At 45.9% G+C, this 18,265-nt stretch overlaps 1 protein-coding gene across 4 annotated transcripts in view; it reads right to left on the bottom strand.

Moving 5' to 3' along the window:
- Mgat5 (alpha-1,6-mannosylglycoprotein 6-beta-N-acetylglucosaminyltransferase) overlaps positions 1-18,265 on the bottom strand; it is a 293,176-nt gene that overhangs the window by 182,557 nt on the left and 92,354 nt on the right. For 2 of the 4 annotated variants that reach the window (XM_052199815.1, XM_052199816.1), the window contains exon 3: positions 1,957-2,343. In XM_052199815.1, coding sequence (XP_052055775.1) covers positions 1,957-2,197 — 241 coding nt within the window. In that variant the 5' untranslated portion in view covers positions 2,198-2,343. The remainder of the gene's footprint in view (positions 1-1,956; positions 2,344-18,265) is intronic. The other 2 variants (XM_052199817.1, XM_052199818.1) reach the window with 1 other exon arrangement.

Below are 18,265 nucleotides of genomic sequence, written 5' to 3'. Positions count from 1 at the left end.
TGTACTCCAGCTGTTCAAGCCTCCAGCTTCACGTGCTCTGATTGACAGCATGTCTTTGACCAGGCTGCAGACCCGAGCACCAGCTCTCTGACACCACCCCAGCATAAGTCCCAAATACCAGGCCCACTGAGGACTGGGTCTGATGGCTGGGTTTCCCCTTTGACAACTAACAAGAGCTCACCCCCTAGAAAACCAGGTCATTCTGGGTCCTCAGTGACCACAGCACATCCTGGAAGGCGGAGTCACTAAGACACTCTGACCCAAATTCCACTTGTGATGTTCATTTGTGAGTGTCTGTATGTGCATCCTGGCACCATTGGGGCCAGACAAGATGGCGCAGAGAGTGCAGGCACTTGCCATGCCAGCCTGACTGGAGTTCCATCCCTGTGTGGTAGAACGAGGGAACCAGCTCCTGCAGGCTGTCCTCTGGGCTCCACTCTGCCCAGGGCTGCATGCACCCAGATATATGAATGCAAATGCATATACAACAAGAATAATAAAGAATAATACAGAAAAAATCTATTGCAAAGTTATACACTAAATGCTAATTGTGTATATTGCACAGAAGACACTTTGATGTGGTTTTTCTCTTTTGTTTTCCTGCCTCTGCCTTCAATTTTTTTCTAAATTAATCATAACTTTTACTAAGAAAGTAAGATAGGTTTTACATAATTATTTTATATATCTACTTAAACAGTGTCTCATGTAGCCCAGGCCAGCCTCAAATATCCTACATAGATGAGGATGGCCCTGAACATCTGGTCTTCCTGACATTAGCACCACCATGCTGGGGTTTCAGGCATGTGCCACCATGCCCAGCCATGCGTGCTAGGCAAGCCAAGCTCTACTCCCAGCCCTCCTGTGATGCTTTCAAAAGCACAGGTACCTGAAAATGAGCAATGAGTAGGAGAAATGTTTTTCTTTTGGAGTTGAGCACAGTTAAAGACAAAAGCAATAAAGTCTGGGAAATCAAACATTAATGGTTCAGGGCAGTTCATTAGCTCAACGCTGACCTTGACGGCAACCGAAACATCTTCCTCCCCACTGTATCTAATTACATTTTGTTTAAGGACAGATAATGAAAATGTTTGTTTGCACTCCCTGAACACACTCCTGTGAGCACAGCCTAGAAATATGTTGACAGGGTGTGGACTGGCTGCAAATACAAGCCAGAGAGCTCGGGTGCTTTTCTTTTCTTTTCTTTTCTTTTCTTTTCTTTTCTTTTCTTTTCTTTTCCTTTCTTTTCCCTTCCTTCTTTTCCCTTCCTTTCCCTTCCCTTCCCTTCTTCCTTTCTTCCTTCCTTCCTTTCTTCCTTCTTTCCTTCCTTTCTTTTTCTGAGACAGGGTTTTACTGTATAGCCCTGGCTGTCCTGGAACTCACTCTGTAGACCAACCAGGCTGGCCTCGAACTCAGAAATCTGCCTGCCTCTGCCTCCCAAGTGCTGGGATTAAAGGTGTGCGCCACCACCTCCAGGCTCTTGCTTTAGCATTCTAAAGCTATGGCTATGGGCTGGGGAGTTGGCTCCACGAGTAAAAGAGCTTGCAGGACAAGGGTAAGGACCCGAGCTCAGATCCCTGGAGTCCACATAAAGCCAGACACCGCCACATACAAATAGGATCCCAGTGTGCCTGGCCAGAGATGGACGGCAGGGACAAGATAACCCCTCCGAAGTCCATGAGGCAGCTAGCCTGGCATGCAGCTGCCAACAAGAGATTTTTGTTGCAGACGAGGTAAAACTGTAAGGACTCACAGCTGAGGTTATCCGCTGACTTCTAGCCCAGGCTCACCCACACTCACATAGAAATACACATATGAAAATGATGACCATACAAAAAGAACTGTAACCACCGCCCAGGAAAACATACCAAGCCCACGTGTGGGAACTTCTGGGGTCCCTCCAAAGCTTACGCATGCTCAGTGGAGCAAACCATCCCCCCCCCATGTCCCCTCACTCACCATAGGCTGTCATGACGCCGGCGTATGGTCCGTCCACCACGTTCCTGTTCTCTTCTGCCAGTGCCTTAATGTACCTTTTGCTGAGGTCGAGGATCTGCTCCCGCAGCATGGAGCTGCTCTCGGGCTGAGTTCGCTGCTGGATCGTGAAGTGCAAAAGCATCATCCCCCAGATGAAGCCAAAAGTCACCAGGAAAAAGCCCAGCTTCTGAGAGGACAACTTCCAGGGAGAAAAGAAAGCCATCTCTCTCTAGCAATGTACCATTCCCTAGGCTCTCAACAAGCAGAAGGGGATGGCAAGTTCATGGTGCAGGCTGGCTGGGGCGGAGAGTGCGTGCCTCTCACTCCGGCTCCTGAGTCAGCTGATTTCCTTGCCGGGCTTCCATTCTGCTGTGGAGGAGGAGGACGAGGACAGTTAGCAATGTGGTCGAAACAAAACACAACAATCAGGATCTGTCATTGTCCTGAGGTAGTGCTCCGCCAGGTGCCCGCTCGCTTCTTGGCCTAATGTGCCAAGTCAACACTTTAGGCTGATGTTTGGGACCTGGGAGCCCACAGGAGAAGTCTGGTACAACAACTGAAAGCTGTACAAATACACTGAGGGAAGTATGCATCTGAGTGTGTGGACACAGGTGTACGAGGGCTGCTCCCCTTTGAGACCTAGTTCAAAACAGGAAGCTTGTTTTGCAAGGTATGGAGGAGATGGAAGGATATGTCACCAAATATCAGCCAAAACCATGCGTGTGGGGGTGGGGAGGGTGGGCAGGGTCCTGTGACGACTTTGCACTTGGTGCAAATAACTTGATAACTTGAGCTTAGAAAGTCATTACGGGCTTGGTGCAAAATTTGTGCGTACAGCTTCGGAGCTGTTCAAGACAGAGGATGTGCCCTCAGAGAGTGTTAAGGACAGGCGGGATGGTCCTGTGTTATTTAAGCATGGCTGGATTTCACCATTGTTGTTCCAGGGTAAATGGCTCTGCCAGGTGCCATTCCGAACCACAGAGAGAGAGAGGTGCCAGAGGCACAGCTGGTATCCGTTTTTTCTAGCTTTATGTTGGAGCTGTCTGAGCTCAAAGCCAGAGCGCACGCTCAGTATCTGTTCTATCACTAAGCTTCACCCTCCAACACTCCCCCCCACTCTTGCCTTAGCTATCTGGAGCAAAGGCTGCACCTCACAGGCTCGCCTGCCTGCTGCACCTCACAGGCTTGCCTGCCTGCTGCACAGGAAGCCCGAGGCACCCAAGTGCCTGCTTATCTGTGTTTCTCACTTTCACTGCCGTTATGAGGCAAAATGAAACGTTTCTAGGGCAGAGTTTCAATTTGAAGGTGTTCATCTCACACTTGATAAAGGCAGACAGGCCCAGTGTTTCCCTAAACCAGGGTTTCTTAGCAAGGAGGGCCTGAGGGGAAGTTGCAGAGGGGCTGATGGTTACTCACAGAGACAATCAAGACCAGGCCTGGGACTATAGCTCAGGCAGTACAATACTTCCTGGCACATGTAAAGCCTCAGAATGCCCATTAGAAGATGGAGGCAGGAGGATCAGGAATCCAAGTTTCTCTTTGGTTCCATGGGGAGTTCCAGGCTATTTTGGTTTACAAGTGATCCTGTCTCCGCCCCCAAAAAGGGAAATCTTCCAGATGCCTCTGTGGGTAAAGACTTTATGTTCTATGCAAGTATAGATAGGACCAGACACGTAAAATTAGGTAGGCAAACCACCTGCACCCCAGCACATTGGAGAAAGGGGATTCCCCAAGCAGGTTGGTGAGCGAAGACTAAACAAATTGGCAGGCTCTGACTTCCAGTGAGAGACTCTGCCACAGTAAATCTAGTGGAGGATGGCATCAAGCACATACATATTTGAACCCTTACATGCACATGACACACACATACAAAATAAGTAGAAAGAAAAAACAGAAACAAAGAAATAAACAAAGACAGAAGAAAATTAAGAAAAACAAACAGGCAGGCAATGACAAAAAAATGGTATGCTGGCCTCTTCTGGTCTCCACGGGTAGCAGGCATATATATGATTCCCAGACAAACACACAGGCAAAACACCCAGAGCCATTAAAAACTCTGATGGCTACATGACCATGTCTTGGAGAAATGATGGCACTGTATTAAGACCTCACAAAGGGTGGCCAGCAGAACAGGACCCTCCATCATTCCGTTCTCTGTGTGGTTTATAGGTACATACGCACTGAGTATTTGCTGTCTCCAGGCCCTGGGGACTAAGTGAGAACAAGACGGAGTTCCCAGCCTCATTGGGCTGATACTTTGAAAACAATTTCCTCAGTATATAAAACAACACTTCCTTCTAGATAAGCTACACTCATACTCACCTCAGATCTGAGGGGACTTTCCCAGGCCATGTTAGCCAGGTGCCATACCCAAGAGAGGGCCTTCTGGTAATTTTCTTTGACTTTTCAGGACAGATCTTGAACTGATGACACAGCTACCGCTAACCATGCAGACAGGAAGTCCCACCCACTCTCCTTTCTCGCTTGAGTCTACCAGAGAGGTTGATGAAGGCCTTGACAGGGTTTAAGGCATCAACAAGAACTACAGCAAAGCCTAGGACTCTGACAGAAGGTCAAAGGCTTCTCACCCTTTGCTTTGGAAAGATCAGAACCACCAAGATGGTGTGTTCTAGGGGTTAAATGAACATGTATGCCCTACACACACATGACACACACATACAAAATAAGTGGAAAGAAAGAAACAAACAAAGACAGAAGGAAAAACTAAAACAGCCTAGTTGAAATTAGTCTGGCTCAGTGAGAGGTTTTGTTTCACTGTCAACACACTGGCCCCTGGCCCTAGAGGGCATGGTTAAAGCTAGAGACATTCATTCAGCAGTAAGGTCAGCACCAACCCAGAGTCCCACCCTTCAACAGTGCACACCCAGTGTGCAGGATGTACAATTATCTAGGAGCGGGGCCTCAGGAGGATTATCTCATATATTGATCAATGTGAGAAGACTCTTGTTAATTATGGGGGAAACCTGACCTGTATAAAACTGAGGAAATGAGCTGGCATCCATTGTTCTGCCCCTAACTATGGACGGGACGGTGGTGACTGATTGGCTGCTTTAGGTTTCTGTCACCCTGACCTCCCCAACATGACAGACGGTGAGACAAGCTTTGTCCAGGAAAAGAATCAAGACACTTAGGGAGGTACACATTTGGAGTCCAAAGCCTTAGCTAGAGGAATTTCAGAGTACTTGATATCTCTAACCATAAGCAACTATAGAATTTCCAGGAACAGTCTTTGCTCTCCTAGAATGCAAAAGTGTGCAATAATAGAAACTTTGTCAGCATGCACAGTGAATCATGCTGGAATTCATCATCATGATTCCCATTAGGAAGACATAAGTTCTGACTTCAGCAGTCTCACCTAGAGACACACTTATATCTCAGAGTAATCGTGGGATAAAGAGAAGCCTTAGAAGAACACCCTTAGTCTCGGTCCCTTGGAAGGACTTGATGATCAGCAGCAACAGACATGCAAAAGAAAGAACTCAGCCAACAGTGATCAGAAAAATAGGCTCCCCCCACCCCAAAATCCGAAGGTTGGTATTGGATCACTATTTACAGCAGCAAATAGGCCTCTTGGGTCTACAGCAGCTTCATCCCTGTCTTCCATGATCCATAAATGCCCTGTATGATCACGAAGGGCTGACCCCAGGCTTAGCAACAGAACATTCATGCCGCCATTTTCCTCCGTTTATCAGATGTGGCCAATCTTAGCACCCCAGCATCAACCAAGAGCCTTGCTCCGGGTGGCTCCTGGCATACCTTGCCTGGCAGAGGACACTTGGGTGAGGACATTTCAGAAACTGCCCAGCCCACAGAAGCGAGAACCATTCCGATGAAGCAAGTCCTTCAAACATCTACCTAATGTCTCTGAAGGTCCCATCTCTTGTATCAGCCCCTGGCCCTAGAGAGCATGGTTAAAGCTAGAGATACCCATTCCTTCAGCAGTGAAGTCAGCACCAACCCAGAGCCCCACCCAGCAACACTGCACACCACAGACAATATCATACAATTTGCAGGTGACCACCTGCTCTAACTCGCAAGTTCATGCTTCTGTCAGAACTGTGTTATTATCTGAATCACTTCCTACCTATCTTTAACCTTGGCGAGGAGACCTGCCTTTATCTTCATTCTCTCCAATAACATTCAGGATTTCTCAGACCATCTGTGCTCGCCTGTGTTAGCTTTGAAACCCACACTCATATCCAGTGTCTTGACTTGACCTCACCTCCTGCATAAACCCTCCCAGATTCCCAGAGTAGCAAAACCCATCATCCTTGGAATACAAAGGGAAATTCTTGGAGACCTTATCTAGAATTCAACAACACAGTCTCGCTTTGACCTTCCTACGGGCTCTATGAGGTTCCAAAGATAAAGGAATTCTGTGGCTGGGGAGATGGCTCAGATGGCTTTGCAAGCATTTGGATCTATAATTGATTCCTCAGAACCCACAGTAAAAAGCCAGGAGCAGTGATACATGTTCCAGCACAGAAAAGTGGAGATAAATGACCCCTAGGGCTCACTCCATAGCCAGCCTAGCCAAATGGCTAAGCCCTGGGAAAGTGAGAGATCCTATCTCAAAAAATAGGAAGCCAAGGAGACAGACAGATAGATGGTCAAGCAGTGAAGATGCTCGCTGTGCAGTCATGTCAACCTAGATTTGATACAGAACTCATGTAAAGGTGGAAACAGAGATGCAACTCTATGAAGTTATCCTTTGACCTTTGCATGTGTGCTGTGGTGCATGTGTGTGCACACACAGTAATAAGGAAGTTTATAACAAGATGGGCAGAACCAAGAAACAACATCTAAGGCTGACGTCTGGTGCACACACGTGCGTAAACACACACACACACACACACACACACACACAGCATATATAAACTATAGAACAGAGAATGAACAGGCAAAGGAACCATCTATGGAAGCTATAAGTCTTCAGTGTCATAAGGACAGGCACAGGGAAAGGACAGCAGAGAGACGGCGAAAAAGCCTAAACACAGCAAATGCCCCAAAGCTTTGATTTGTAACTTTATTCTTCCTATGGCTAAAAATGCAGAGCATTTTAAAACCACGCAACACTGTAGAACTTGGGCGACTGGGGCTGAGTCTAGAGATCCAAGCCTCTGCTTTTCACAGTGTGTTCCAAACAAGTTCCCAAAAGTTCTAGAGTATCCACAAATGTCTAATACTTTTGTTTAACAATGATTCTCAGGGCTAGAGATGGCTCAGTGGGTAAGGGTGCTTGCCAAGGCTGGTAACCCGAGTTTGATGGCCAGGATCCATAGAGTGGAATAAAAGACCCACTCCACCAGCAAGTTTTCCTCTGAGTGCCACATACCCCCCTCCCCCCCAAAAAACCCACAAATAAATGTAACTTAAAAATAAAATACACTGTTTTCAAAGATCCTGACTCCTTCCTGTCTCCCCTGCTTTCCTCTGCCTCTGCTTAGTTATTCACATCATGGAACTCCATTTACAAGGGACAGGGAAGGGCACCTTCGGAGTGAATGTCTCATCTCCTAGTCTCCTGGGTACACATTTTACTAGAAGGTAGACAAGAGAAAAGGGGCAAGAGCGAGCACGAAGCTGTCACCACCCTGTCATCTGTAACTGCCCCATGTTCCACGAGTTCCACTCACAAGAACCAAAAATTATTCACACTTGACAGAACTTCCCACCCACACTAAGTGAAACCACAGCAGCCTCAAGAATTCTGAAAGCATTCCCAACCTTCTGACACATCATCAGACCTCATCTTCTACAAAGTTTATACAGTTGTAACAAAATAAGTTATAAAATAAATCAGGACACACACACACACACATATACACACACATCTCATAATATTTTAAGTAAATTTTGGCTTGGTAGTGGTGGCACATGCCTTTAATCCCAACAGAGGCAGGTAGTTTTCTGTGAGTTTGAGGCTACCCTGGTCTACCGTGTGAGTGCCAGGACAGCCAGGGCTACACAAATAAAACCCTGTCTCAAAACCACCCCCACCACCACCACCACCACCACCACCCTACCCCCTCCTATGCCATGCAAAAATTATCCAATTTTGTATTGGGTTGTGTACTGGTTTTATGTGTCAACTTGACACAGGCTGGAGTTATCACAGAGAAAGGAGCTTCAGTTGGGGAAGTGCCTCCATGAGATCCATCTGTGGGGAATTTTGTCAATTAGTAATCAAGGGGGGAGGGCCCCTTATGGGTGGTACCATCTCTGGGTTGGTGCTCTTGGGTTGGTATTATAAGAGAGCAGGCTGAGCAAGACAGGGGAAGCAAGTCAGTAAGAAACATCCCTCCATGGCCTCTGCATCAGCTCCTGCTTCCTGACCTGCTTGATTTCCAGTCCTGACCTCCTTTGGTGATGAACAGCAGTGTGGAAATGTAAGCTGAATAAACCCTTTCCTCCCCAACTTGTTTCTTGGTCAGGATGTTTGTACAGGAATAGAAACCCAGACTGAGACAGGTTGCATTCATGCTTATCCTGGGATGTCTGGTGCCCACAGGCCACAGGCTATACACCTGAACCCAGACAAAAACACGAGTGTGGACAGGTGTGCCTGTGGAGGCCCAAGGCTGATGCCAGGCACTTTCTCCAGACCCACCTGCCAATCTGGCAAGTCTCCTAGGGCCCAGTGTTCCTAACTCCCAGATGCTGAGATACTTGCCAGATGTGTATGTGAGATTCACACTCAGGTCCTCACATGAGGGGCAAAGGGGACCCACCCTTCAGCCTGAAATAAAGACATTTAATCCAAGGTGGCCCAGGCATGGGGAGATTTACAGGCCAGATGACTTTGTTGGAGAGGGTGTCACACTCACCGTTAGGTGAGTGGTTCATAGCTCCAGCCTCCCCTCCAGCACTAGTCTCCACCAGGATTGTCACCACTGGAGAGCTATGACAAAAGATGGGAAATGTCGGGCCATGGGGCCAAATGATGGCTTTCGATGACCACAGTTGAAAGGTACCACCTTAAACAGGGACGGGTCCTCCTTTACCTTGAAGACCCTCGAGGTCAGCACTGTACAGGTTTTGGAGCAGAACAGGAGAGAAGAGAAGGCATCTGGAGCTGGCTACCAGCCGAGCCCAGCCCAGCCCAGCCCCAGCAGGGCTATGCTAAGCCAATGGAGATCCCAGAGAGATGAGAGAGTGGAGCCTCAGAACTGTAACACTGACTTCTGCACAGGCTCCCTCTCTTACATCATTCTTGGGCTGTCACCGGGACTAGATGAAGCTGGGCAACATTCCATCATGAAGAGAAAGGAGCTCATAAGACTCTGCCCATCCTTGAGAAATGAGAAGCAGTTAACAGTTGCTTGGGGGAGGAGCTCACACGGTACCACCCCTTTCTAAAGATTGACAGGCAGGGAATGGTTACTGTAGGAGATGAGGCCCCACCCATGTATGAGAAATGATAGGCAGCTAACAGTTGTTGGGGGGAGGAGCTTATTCCTCCCTAAGACTCCACCCCTTCCTAAAGACTAACAAGTGTCTATGGGGAAGGGACTTGCATAATTAATATTTGCTGGAGAGATGGTTCATAAGGCCTCTCTCCTCCTTTGAGGATTGCGAAGATTTATTTTTAATTGTGTGTGTGTGTGTGTGTGTGTGTGTGTGTAGTCAGGAACATGTTCCATGAGTCTATAGGGATCCACAGAGGCCAGAGGTGGCCACTGGATACCCTGGAGCTGGAATTACAGGCAGCTGTGAGTCACCTGCCACATATGGTGGGACCCAAATGCCTAACGCCTAGCCCAGGCTGGCCTGGAACTCACAGAGATGGCCTGTTCCTGTTTCCCAAAACCTTGGAGCTAAAGATGTCCAGCTGCAGCAAACAGTCTTAACTGATAAGCCCTTTCTCCAGCCCTCATCCCAAAGGATTATGGGAGGTTAATGGTAGGGTTCATGAGCACTAAATATTGATAAACAGTTAATGATTTCTAGGGGGGGGGGTGACTCATAAAGCTCCATCCTTCCCAGAAGCCAAATATGAAATTAATAATTAAATAGGGAAGGAAGAGACCGTTTCTTCAACGGTGTAGCCATTGGTAAGGTGCCTATGCTCCTGTAAATAACACCTCACCTGTGTTTCTGTAAGCAACCGTAAGTAAACTCTGGTTCATACACACATTCACATACACACAAACACACACACACACACACACACACACACACACAAGACAAAGTAAAAAAGAGTCTAATTGGGAAAAATGGGACCTGAGGGGAGGTGTCCTGGGAAATTATGGTCAAAATTCATTATATATATATTGAATGTATATATGTATGAATGAAGGGATATTGAAAATTATGTATAATTGATACATGTTAATAAAAAAGATTCAAATATAGTTAGAAAATTTGTATATGGAAAAAAATTAAAGATCATGGCTCATAAGTCAGCAGGCACAGGCAAGAGTCTGGGAAAGGATCCCATCTGGATGGAGCCTCTTCAGACAGTTAAAAAACAGGATTGTCATCTGGCTTCCTTCCGGTTCAGGAAACCAGGCACTGTCACCAGGAGAGGTTAGCAAAGCCTTTTGAGGAAGGGAAGCTGGGGAGCATGTGGAGAAGTCAGCAGAGACTTGTGAGTAGTTTTCTTCCATGTGGAATGACGCTGGTCAAAAGACTCCCACTCAGGGCCAAAGGACAAGGACACCACAAAAGAAGTTTATAATCAGCATAGAGTGTCCTAGCTTCTGTCAACTATCTCTAGAAATACATATAAATGTCACAGCGTAAATGGATCCAGAGTAAAGAAAACCATCACAAAAAGCACTAAGATTATCTTAAATACAGGGTACAGTAGTTAAGTATTAAGAGAAAAGCCATTAGTGAATGATTGTTCAATGCCTGGTGTCTACAAGAGGGCCTTTCTCTGCCTTACCCTGGGAGGAGCCAGGCTGGGTGCTATCAGCAGAAATAGGACAGTCTTCCAAAACACTAGACTAGATCAAGATTACCAGGTTAAAATCAAGATGTGAAAGGGAATATGCACATGCACGTAAACACACACATGTACACACCCCTACATGGCCATCGGAGTCTTATCAGACTTAAACCTTAGCATGAGTTCACTATCTCTTAAATAAGGACACAGTCAACTCACATGCAATACACAGTTTCATCAGACCCAGGATCCCATACACCCAGCTCTGAATTCTCTCTGGAGGAAAACTAAGCAGTTACAACTGAAGTTCATCTGTTTTGCAATTTAGAAAGCCAAGATCAAGTCTCCCACTTGCGGTCTCAGGGCACTCTGGCTGGCATCCCAAACCTTCAGAACACACAAATGATAAACTAGCTCAGGGTTGTATAGCCAACCCCACTTAGACATTCACCTGGCTGCTTTGTAAAAGGTAGAGGCTCTTGGGATCCTCTCTTGATTCAGTTCATCTGGGATGTAGCCCAAACAGAGGTTAACATATGTAATCTCCATAAGAAAGTATAATATACAGTCAGAATACTGAGAGCTATTAAATGTTCCTTTTACCATCCAGTTTTTACCATCCTATCTAAGTAGACACAAAATGAGACCTATTCCAATTAGTTGTTTTGTTTTGTTTTTGAAACAGAATTTCTCTGTATAGCCCTGGCTGTCCTGGAACTCACTCTGTAGACCAGGCTGGCCTCGAACTCGGAAAAATCGCCTGCCTCTGCCTCCCAGATTGCTGGGATTACAGGCATGCACCACCATCGCCTGACCTATTCCAATGTTTTAAGAGGCAATCTCTCTGCTCCCCATAAGAGTGTGCCCACTGGTTTATGGCATAATCTGTCTCCAAGACTGACTAGGTCTTCAACCTTCCTACTGCTAGGACCCTTTAACACAGCTCCTCATGTCGTGATGACCCCCAACCATAAAATTATTTTCATTGCTATGTCATAACTTGTAATTTTTACTACTGTTATGAATCAATAATGTAAACATCTGTGTTTTCTGAGGGTCTAGTGTGACCTCTGTGACAGGGTTGTTAAACTCCCAAAGGGGTCACAACCAATAGGCTGAGAACCACTGCCTTCAGAATCAGAAGTCGGAAGCTAGGGAAACTGCTCAGTCAGGCAGTGCTTGCTGTGCCAGTATAAGGACCAAGTTTGATTCCTAGAGCCTACATTAAAACCCAAGTGTAGTTGTGAGCACTTGGAATTCCAGCACTAGGGTGGCAGACAGGGGCTTGGTGGCCAGACAATCTGCCTAGCAAAATGAACGAGGGCTGGGTGGGGTGAGATCCTGCCTCAAAAAATAAGGAGATGAATGACTGAGAAGACAACTGAGGTCAACATTGACTCTCTACAAGGTGCATATATATGTGTGTCCATACACACACACACACACACACACACACACACACACACACGTACACACTCGGGAAGACTTTTGGTTTATTTGATCATACAAAATGCCCTAGCTTCAACACCCCCCAACCCCTCCCCTCCCACCTACCCCCCACCATGTTCTCTGCACATGTCAACACTAGCCTGGGTGGAGAGGAGGCTCTGAGCCTGTGGGGATGTTTTATCATGTTGGAAGTGCTCGCTTTAGAACTGACTGGTAACCACAAATACTTCCTGGGCTGATTTCAAAAGTAGAACAGCCATCGGGCCTTGAGCGAGCACAACTGTCAGGCGCCTTCTTCATGCAGGAGATATCAATCAGTAGCTTCTGAAGATGCTTTAATACTTCTCAGGGCACAGGGGTGTGTCTTCATGGCCACTAATACCCTTTCAAAGTTTTGCTGCAGGAAACTACCTTTCCCAGGATACACAGTGTGTCCATTCTTCGACACCAGCGTCGCCTGGGCTCTTGTGACAAATAACCTCCTGTCTCAGTAATTCACTCACTCCTTTCCCCACACAAGTGACAACAACCTGTATTCCTCAGCAAAATCATCATCTCCTACAGTTTCTATTAGCATATGGCAGGGCATTAAAAATCTTAATAAATACAAGATATTAAAGCTTATGAAGATCACCCAATGTTTTGCACGTGATGATTGTATGTGTGTGACACGTATGGTAGGTGTGAATGCACACATGAGTGTAGAGGTCAGAGGTGAACCAGATGTCTTCTTCAATTGCTCTCAATCCTTAATTTTTGAGATGGGGTCGCTCACTGAACCGTGAGAGACCCCATCTCTCCCATGATTCCCCTATACAGAGTTGACAGCATGGTCCAAGGATTCTCCTGTCTCTCTGCTTTCCCAGCAATGGAATTACAGGGTCAAACTGCACCGCCTGGCTTCTATATGGATGCTAAGGATCTGAATACAGACCTTCATGCCTGTGTACCAAACACTTTCCCAGCCCCGTTTCATTCATCTCGACAGCCAATCTGCTAATATTCCAAGTGACTAAGGGTAAGTTACAGCTTGCTCATTTAACGCACAACAGCCAGCATTTAATTGTGTAAGTTAAACTAAGCTCTGGCCACAAAGATGGCTCCAAGTATATGTACTCGTCATTAGAATGCATCCAGTGTAGAAAACAAAGGCAGATCCAAAGCCAGACTCGATTACTGGTCTAAAGCTAACCCTACATAAGAAACTGCCCACTGTTTGGATTTCATGTACCTGGATTTCAAAACAGATTGAAAGGAAGACTTTACTGGACTTACTGCTGAGCCGGACATATAATCTATTTCCTAGGAAGATGCAAAGGGTGGCCAAAAGGAGGTTTCTGGGGGAGGGCTGTAACTCTGTGCAGGAAGCTTGCTAGATAGACGCCATGTCGCAGTTCTCATGTATTGGAAGTGAGCAGGGTGTCTGCAGCCCAATGCGAACCAAGCATGACTGTCTCCATCACTCAGGTATATGGAGGACTCAGCCGGCGAGGGTCAGGAGTCCACACCCACATTACACCTTCCAATTCTGATCTACAATAGGAGAACCACGGTGCACTTTCACATTCGTTTATGTGTTTGGCATCAAATTACTATACTTGTACAATGATACAGAAATCCTACTGTATTTTGAGGGTATATATGTGTTCATGAGGATGTATACATGTGTATGCAAGAAAGGCAGGAAGGGTGGTGGTCAGCCTTGGCTGTTGCTCCTCAGGCACAGTAAACATTTGTCTGTCTGTCTATCATATGTCTGTCTGTCTATCTATCTATCTATCTATCTATCCTTTCTATCTCTCTCTCTCTCTCTATCTATCTATCTATCTATCTATCTATTATATATCTATAAATCATCTATCTATATATCCACTTACCTATCTGTTATTAGTCTATCTGGCTTACTATCTACCTACCTACCATATATTTATCATTTATCTATCTATGTATCTATACATCTATGTCTGTCTGCCTGTCTATCTATCTATCTATCTATCTATCTATCTATCTATCTATCTATCTATCTATCCAGGTTCCTCATTAGCCTCTCAAACTCAACATGTAGGTGAGACTACAAATCCCAGAGATCTTCCTGTCTGTCTCCCCCCAGCACTGGGATTCAAGGCATATGCTGTAGTGTGCCTTTAGTTCACAAGGAAGTATAAGATTAATTCATATTGCCATCTCCCTTCATGTACTTTATAAATTTCTCTTCCTGCTTTGATTCCGAATGCCAGGAGTAGACAGGTGGGCTCCGGCTGCTGCTTAAAACCCTCCCCTAGAAGTAGCTCCCTGCAGTGGGAAGCTCTTTATTCTTATAGATGAAGAGATAGAATTATTAGAAACTCATACTTTCTATTTTTTAAAAAATGTTTTTTCTTTAAAGAGGCTATAATACATGCCCAAAGAATTCTGTTGTGATAATGCAACGTTTTGCTAAATGGAAGATAATCTCAAGAGAAACTGGCAGAGCCCTCAATCATTTTTACTCTGACCCGTTTCCCTAATGCATCCTGCCTTTAACCAGCGGACCATTAAGAATAGAAATGGTTTTCATTGGTATACAACACATAATAGTCCAAGCCCTCCTGACGGCCAGTGTCTAATCCACTTCTGAATGTCACGTGCCGCCCAGCTCAATCTAGCTCTTGGCCAATGCTCCTCTCTCAGATTCTTCTGGCACAAAGGGTGATGGGTGATCATATATATAAATACACAGTTTATTTAATGTCCTTGAAAATAGAAACGCTAAGGGCTGTGCATAGGGCTCTGTGGTTAGGAGCACTTGCATGGCATCCACAAAGGCCTGTATGCAGGCTCCAGCACCATAGAAACGGGGTGTGGTGGTCACACCTGGACTCCCAGAATGTGGAGAGAGGGAAAGGCAGGATGAGCAGCAGTTCACAGCCATATTCAGGCTACATTAGGAAGTTCAGGGCTAACCTGAAATACACGAGACTGTCTCAATAAAGAGAGCTGGTAGGTGCCTCATGGTTAAAGGCGCTTGCCACCAAGCCTGACGACCTGAGCTTGATCCCTGGAGCCCCACAGAAGGAAGTGAGTGAGTCCCACAAGTTATGGCCTTTGTGTGCTTGAGAACATACAGGGACACACACACACACACACTCATGTACATGCACATACATATACCATACAAAATAAAAACAAACAATATGGTAAAAGAAATGTTAAAATCATTGCTGTTCAAAAGGCAAACTCAGGACACCTCAAAACCAACCAACCAACTAAACAAAAAGACTGGGGTAAGAAGAGTCAGCCATGACTCTCGCTCTGGGCATTACAAGTCCCTGGAATGGCTGGCTATTGCCTCATATATATAGGTTCAGGTGTCAAAATAGCTGGTGGTGCTGTGGGAAGGCTGTAGACCCTCTCTGGAGGAAACACAAGGAAATACATGGTGTGAGCCTTGAGACTGTTATAACCCCACCCAACTCCATGTGCACACTCTGCTTCCCCACTGTGGACACAGTGGGACTGGCCACCTCACACTCCTGCTGTGGTGCCTTCCCACCACGATGAACTGTATCCCTCCCAGAATATAAGGTGAGAAGAAACCTTTCCTATGTTGCTTCTGGTCAGGAATTCTGGTTATTGTGATGAGAGGAATAAATACTCCAACATCCCCCTGTATGCAGCAGATAGGGGCGGTGACTGAGTCTCTTTTTCCTCAACTTCCCATTGAAAAGATCAAGGTTTTGATTTACTAGCTACTTGGGTTTTGTAGCAATCCAGGAGGATGACATGTGTAGCCTAGAATACAATCCCAGCAGGAGGGAGCCAAGAGTGGGCAGCAAAGACAGTTGATTTATAGAGAGACGATTATAGGTGGATGAAGTCATAATGACAGACAGAAAACCAAAGTTAATTTTAACTGCTCTTTCTCTCTCTCCCTATTTCCCCCTTCCTTCAAATAAACTAAATCTGTGTCTCTCATGTCTTATGACCACTAGATTTAGATCCCAATTTAAACAATTTTTATAATCACCCCACACAAGGAAAGAAAAATGACCACAGTCAGTAGTACACTGATCAAGATGTCGCTACCAACACAGTAGGGCCTGGGGGGAGTTTATCAACACCTTAGCAAACATGCTGTGAATACGCCCTTACCTGTTTACTTTAGAAGAGTAGCCTGACTCTGCCTAGGAGCTTAATTAGCACTGAACTTCTTTTGTGACATCCTCCATCAACTGGGTAAGATTAGCTGTCAACCCAATTCATTTCCTCTTGGTGAGGAGGTCAAGTTGGGGTACTTGTTTCTCAGCTTGAAGTGCACATCAAATAACCTGGGGATATGTGTTAGATACAAGAACAGTTCTCTTTCTCTTTGAGTTTATTAACCCATTCATCTAGGGCCAGGCAAGAAAGCCAGCCTTGACCATAACTAGAGAATCTACTAAGCTAAGATGTGCACTTTAACACATATAAGTCAGTGAATGACAGGACAGGAAAGAGGTCTAAGAAGGAAGATAAGGAAGGGGGCTTTGTCAAACACAGATAATGTGATCTATCTAGAAGGGCAGCCTCTTGTCAGCACCAGTCACTGAATAACTAGAGTAAAAACATCCTCGGATGGGCAGACTTTGTGAACTTTCCAGAGAACTCAGGGCTGAAGAGATGGCTCAACTCGCAATGTACCTGCCACACAAACAGGAGGATCTGAGTTCAGATGCTCAGTAATCACATAAAAAAGCTGTGACCCCAGAGACAGAAGGACCCCTAAAGTTCACTGGTCAGCTTGTCTGGCCAAATCTGTAAGCACTAGGTGTAGTGACAAATGTGGTCTCAAAAATTAAAACTGAGAAAAACACAGACAATCAATCACCCTCTGGTCACACACAAACACCACGATCACCGCCGGAAAAACACAGCTTTGTTCAATTTCTATACGTTAAAATGCTAGCACTAGTCAGCCATTTAGTTTGTTTGCTTGTTTGCTTTTGGAGACGGGGTTTTGCTTTATATCCCAGGCTAACCTCAAACTCATGGCAGTCAATATAATCATCCAATATAAAGAAAAAAATGACCATAGACATGGCATAGATGACCAGAATGGCATAGATGTCTCTGTCAGCACAGGACAATCTCTAACCAACACAAACCTGTGGGATACTAATCCTAAGAAATTGGAAGAGAATTTGACACAGAGAAGCTAAGCAGTGCTAGCCTGGGCTACAAAAGGAGAGTTTGTCTCAAAAAGGAAAGCAACAGTAAGGCTTGGGGCGTGGCTCAGTTGCTAGACCGCGTGTCTAGCATGTGTAAATGCCTGGGATCCAACTCAGAAACACATAAGTCAGGCATGGTGGTGCACGCCTTTAAGTCCAGCAGTTAGGAGGTGGTGGCAGAAGGATCAGAAATTCAAGGGTATCCTTGGCTATGCAGTGAGTCTAAGGCTAGCCCAGGCTACACAAGATGCTGCACAGCTACCCAGGGAGAGAGACACATGCCTCAGGATCCTGATGGTCTAGCAGGACTTGCCCAGTTGAAGGTGGGATGGGTCTAAGGCAAAGTGGGACTCTGGTCTTCTCCATCGAAGGCAGAGAGAAACCCCGGGTCTCCACCAGAATCTTCCAGTTCTTCACATGCACTGACTCCCAGCTCCTGTGAGGATCTAGAGTCCTTATGTAGAGCTTCGAGCCCTTCTGTGAATCGGGTACTTAATATTTACTGAGAAAAGTCCTTGTCCTTTCTTTGGTCAATAAAGACATGTGCTGGGTTCGGGATATGGCACAGTCAATAAAGGGCTTGCCTTGCAAGTACAAAAGGCTGAGTTCAATCAACAGAACTTACATTAAAAAAAAAAAAAAAAGCCAGGTGTCTGGTACATGTTCAAAATCCCAGTGCTGACGTGGCAGAGACAGAGGGAACCCCTGGAGCTCACTGGCCAGACAAGCCTCTTTGGTAAGT

The sequence above is a fragment of the Apodemus sylvaticus genome, chromosome 12 (genome assembly GCF_947179515.1).
Source record: "Apodemus sylvaticus chromosome 12, mApoSyl1.1, whole genome shotgun sequence".
Lineage (NCBI taxonomy): Eukaryota > Metazoa > Chordata > Mammalia > Rodentia > Muridae > Apodemus > Apodemus sylvaticus.
This window is presented reverse-complemented; position numbering and strand designations above follow the sequence as displayed.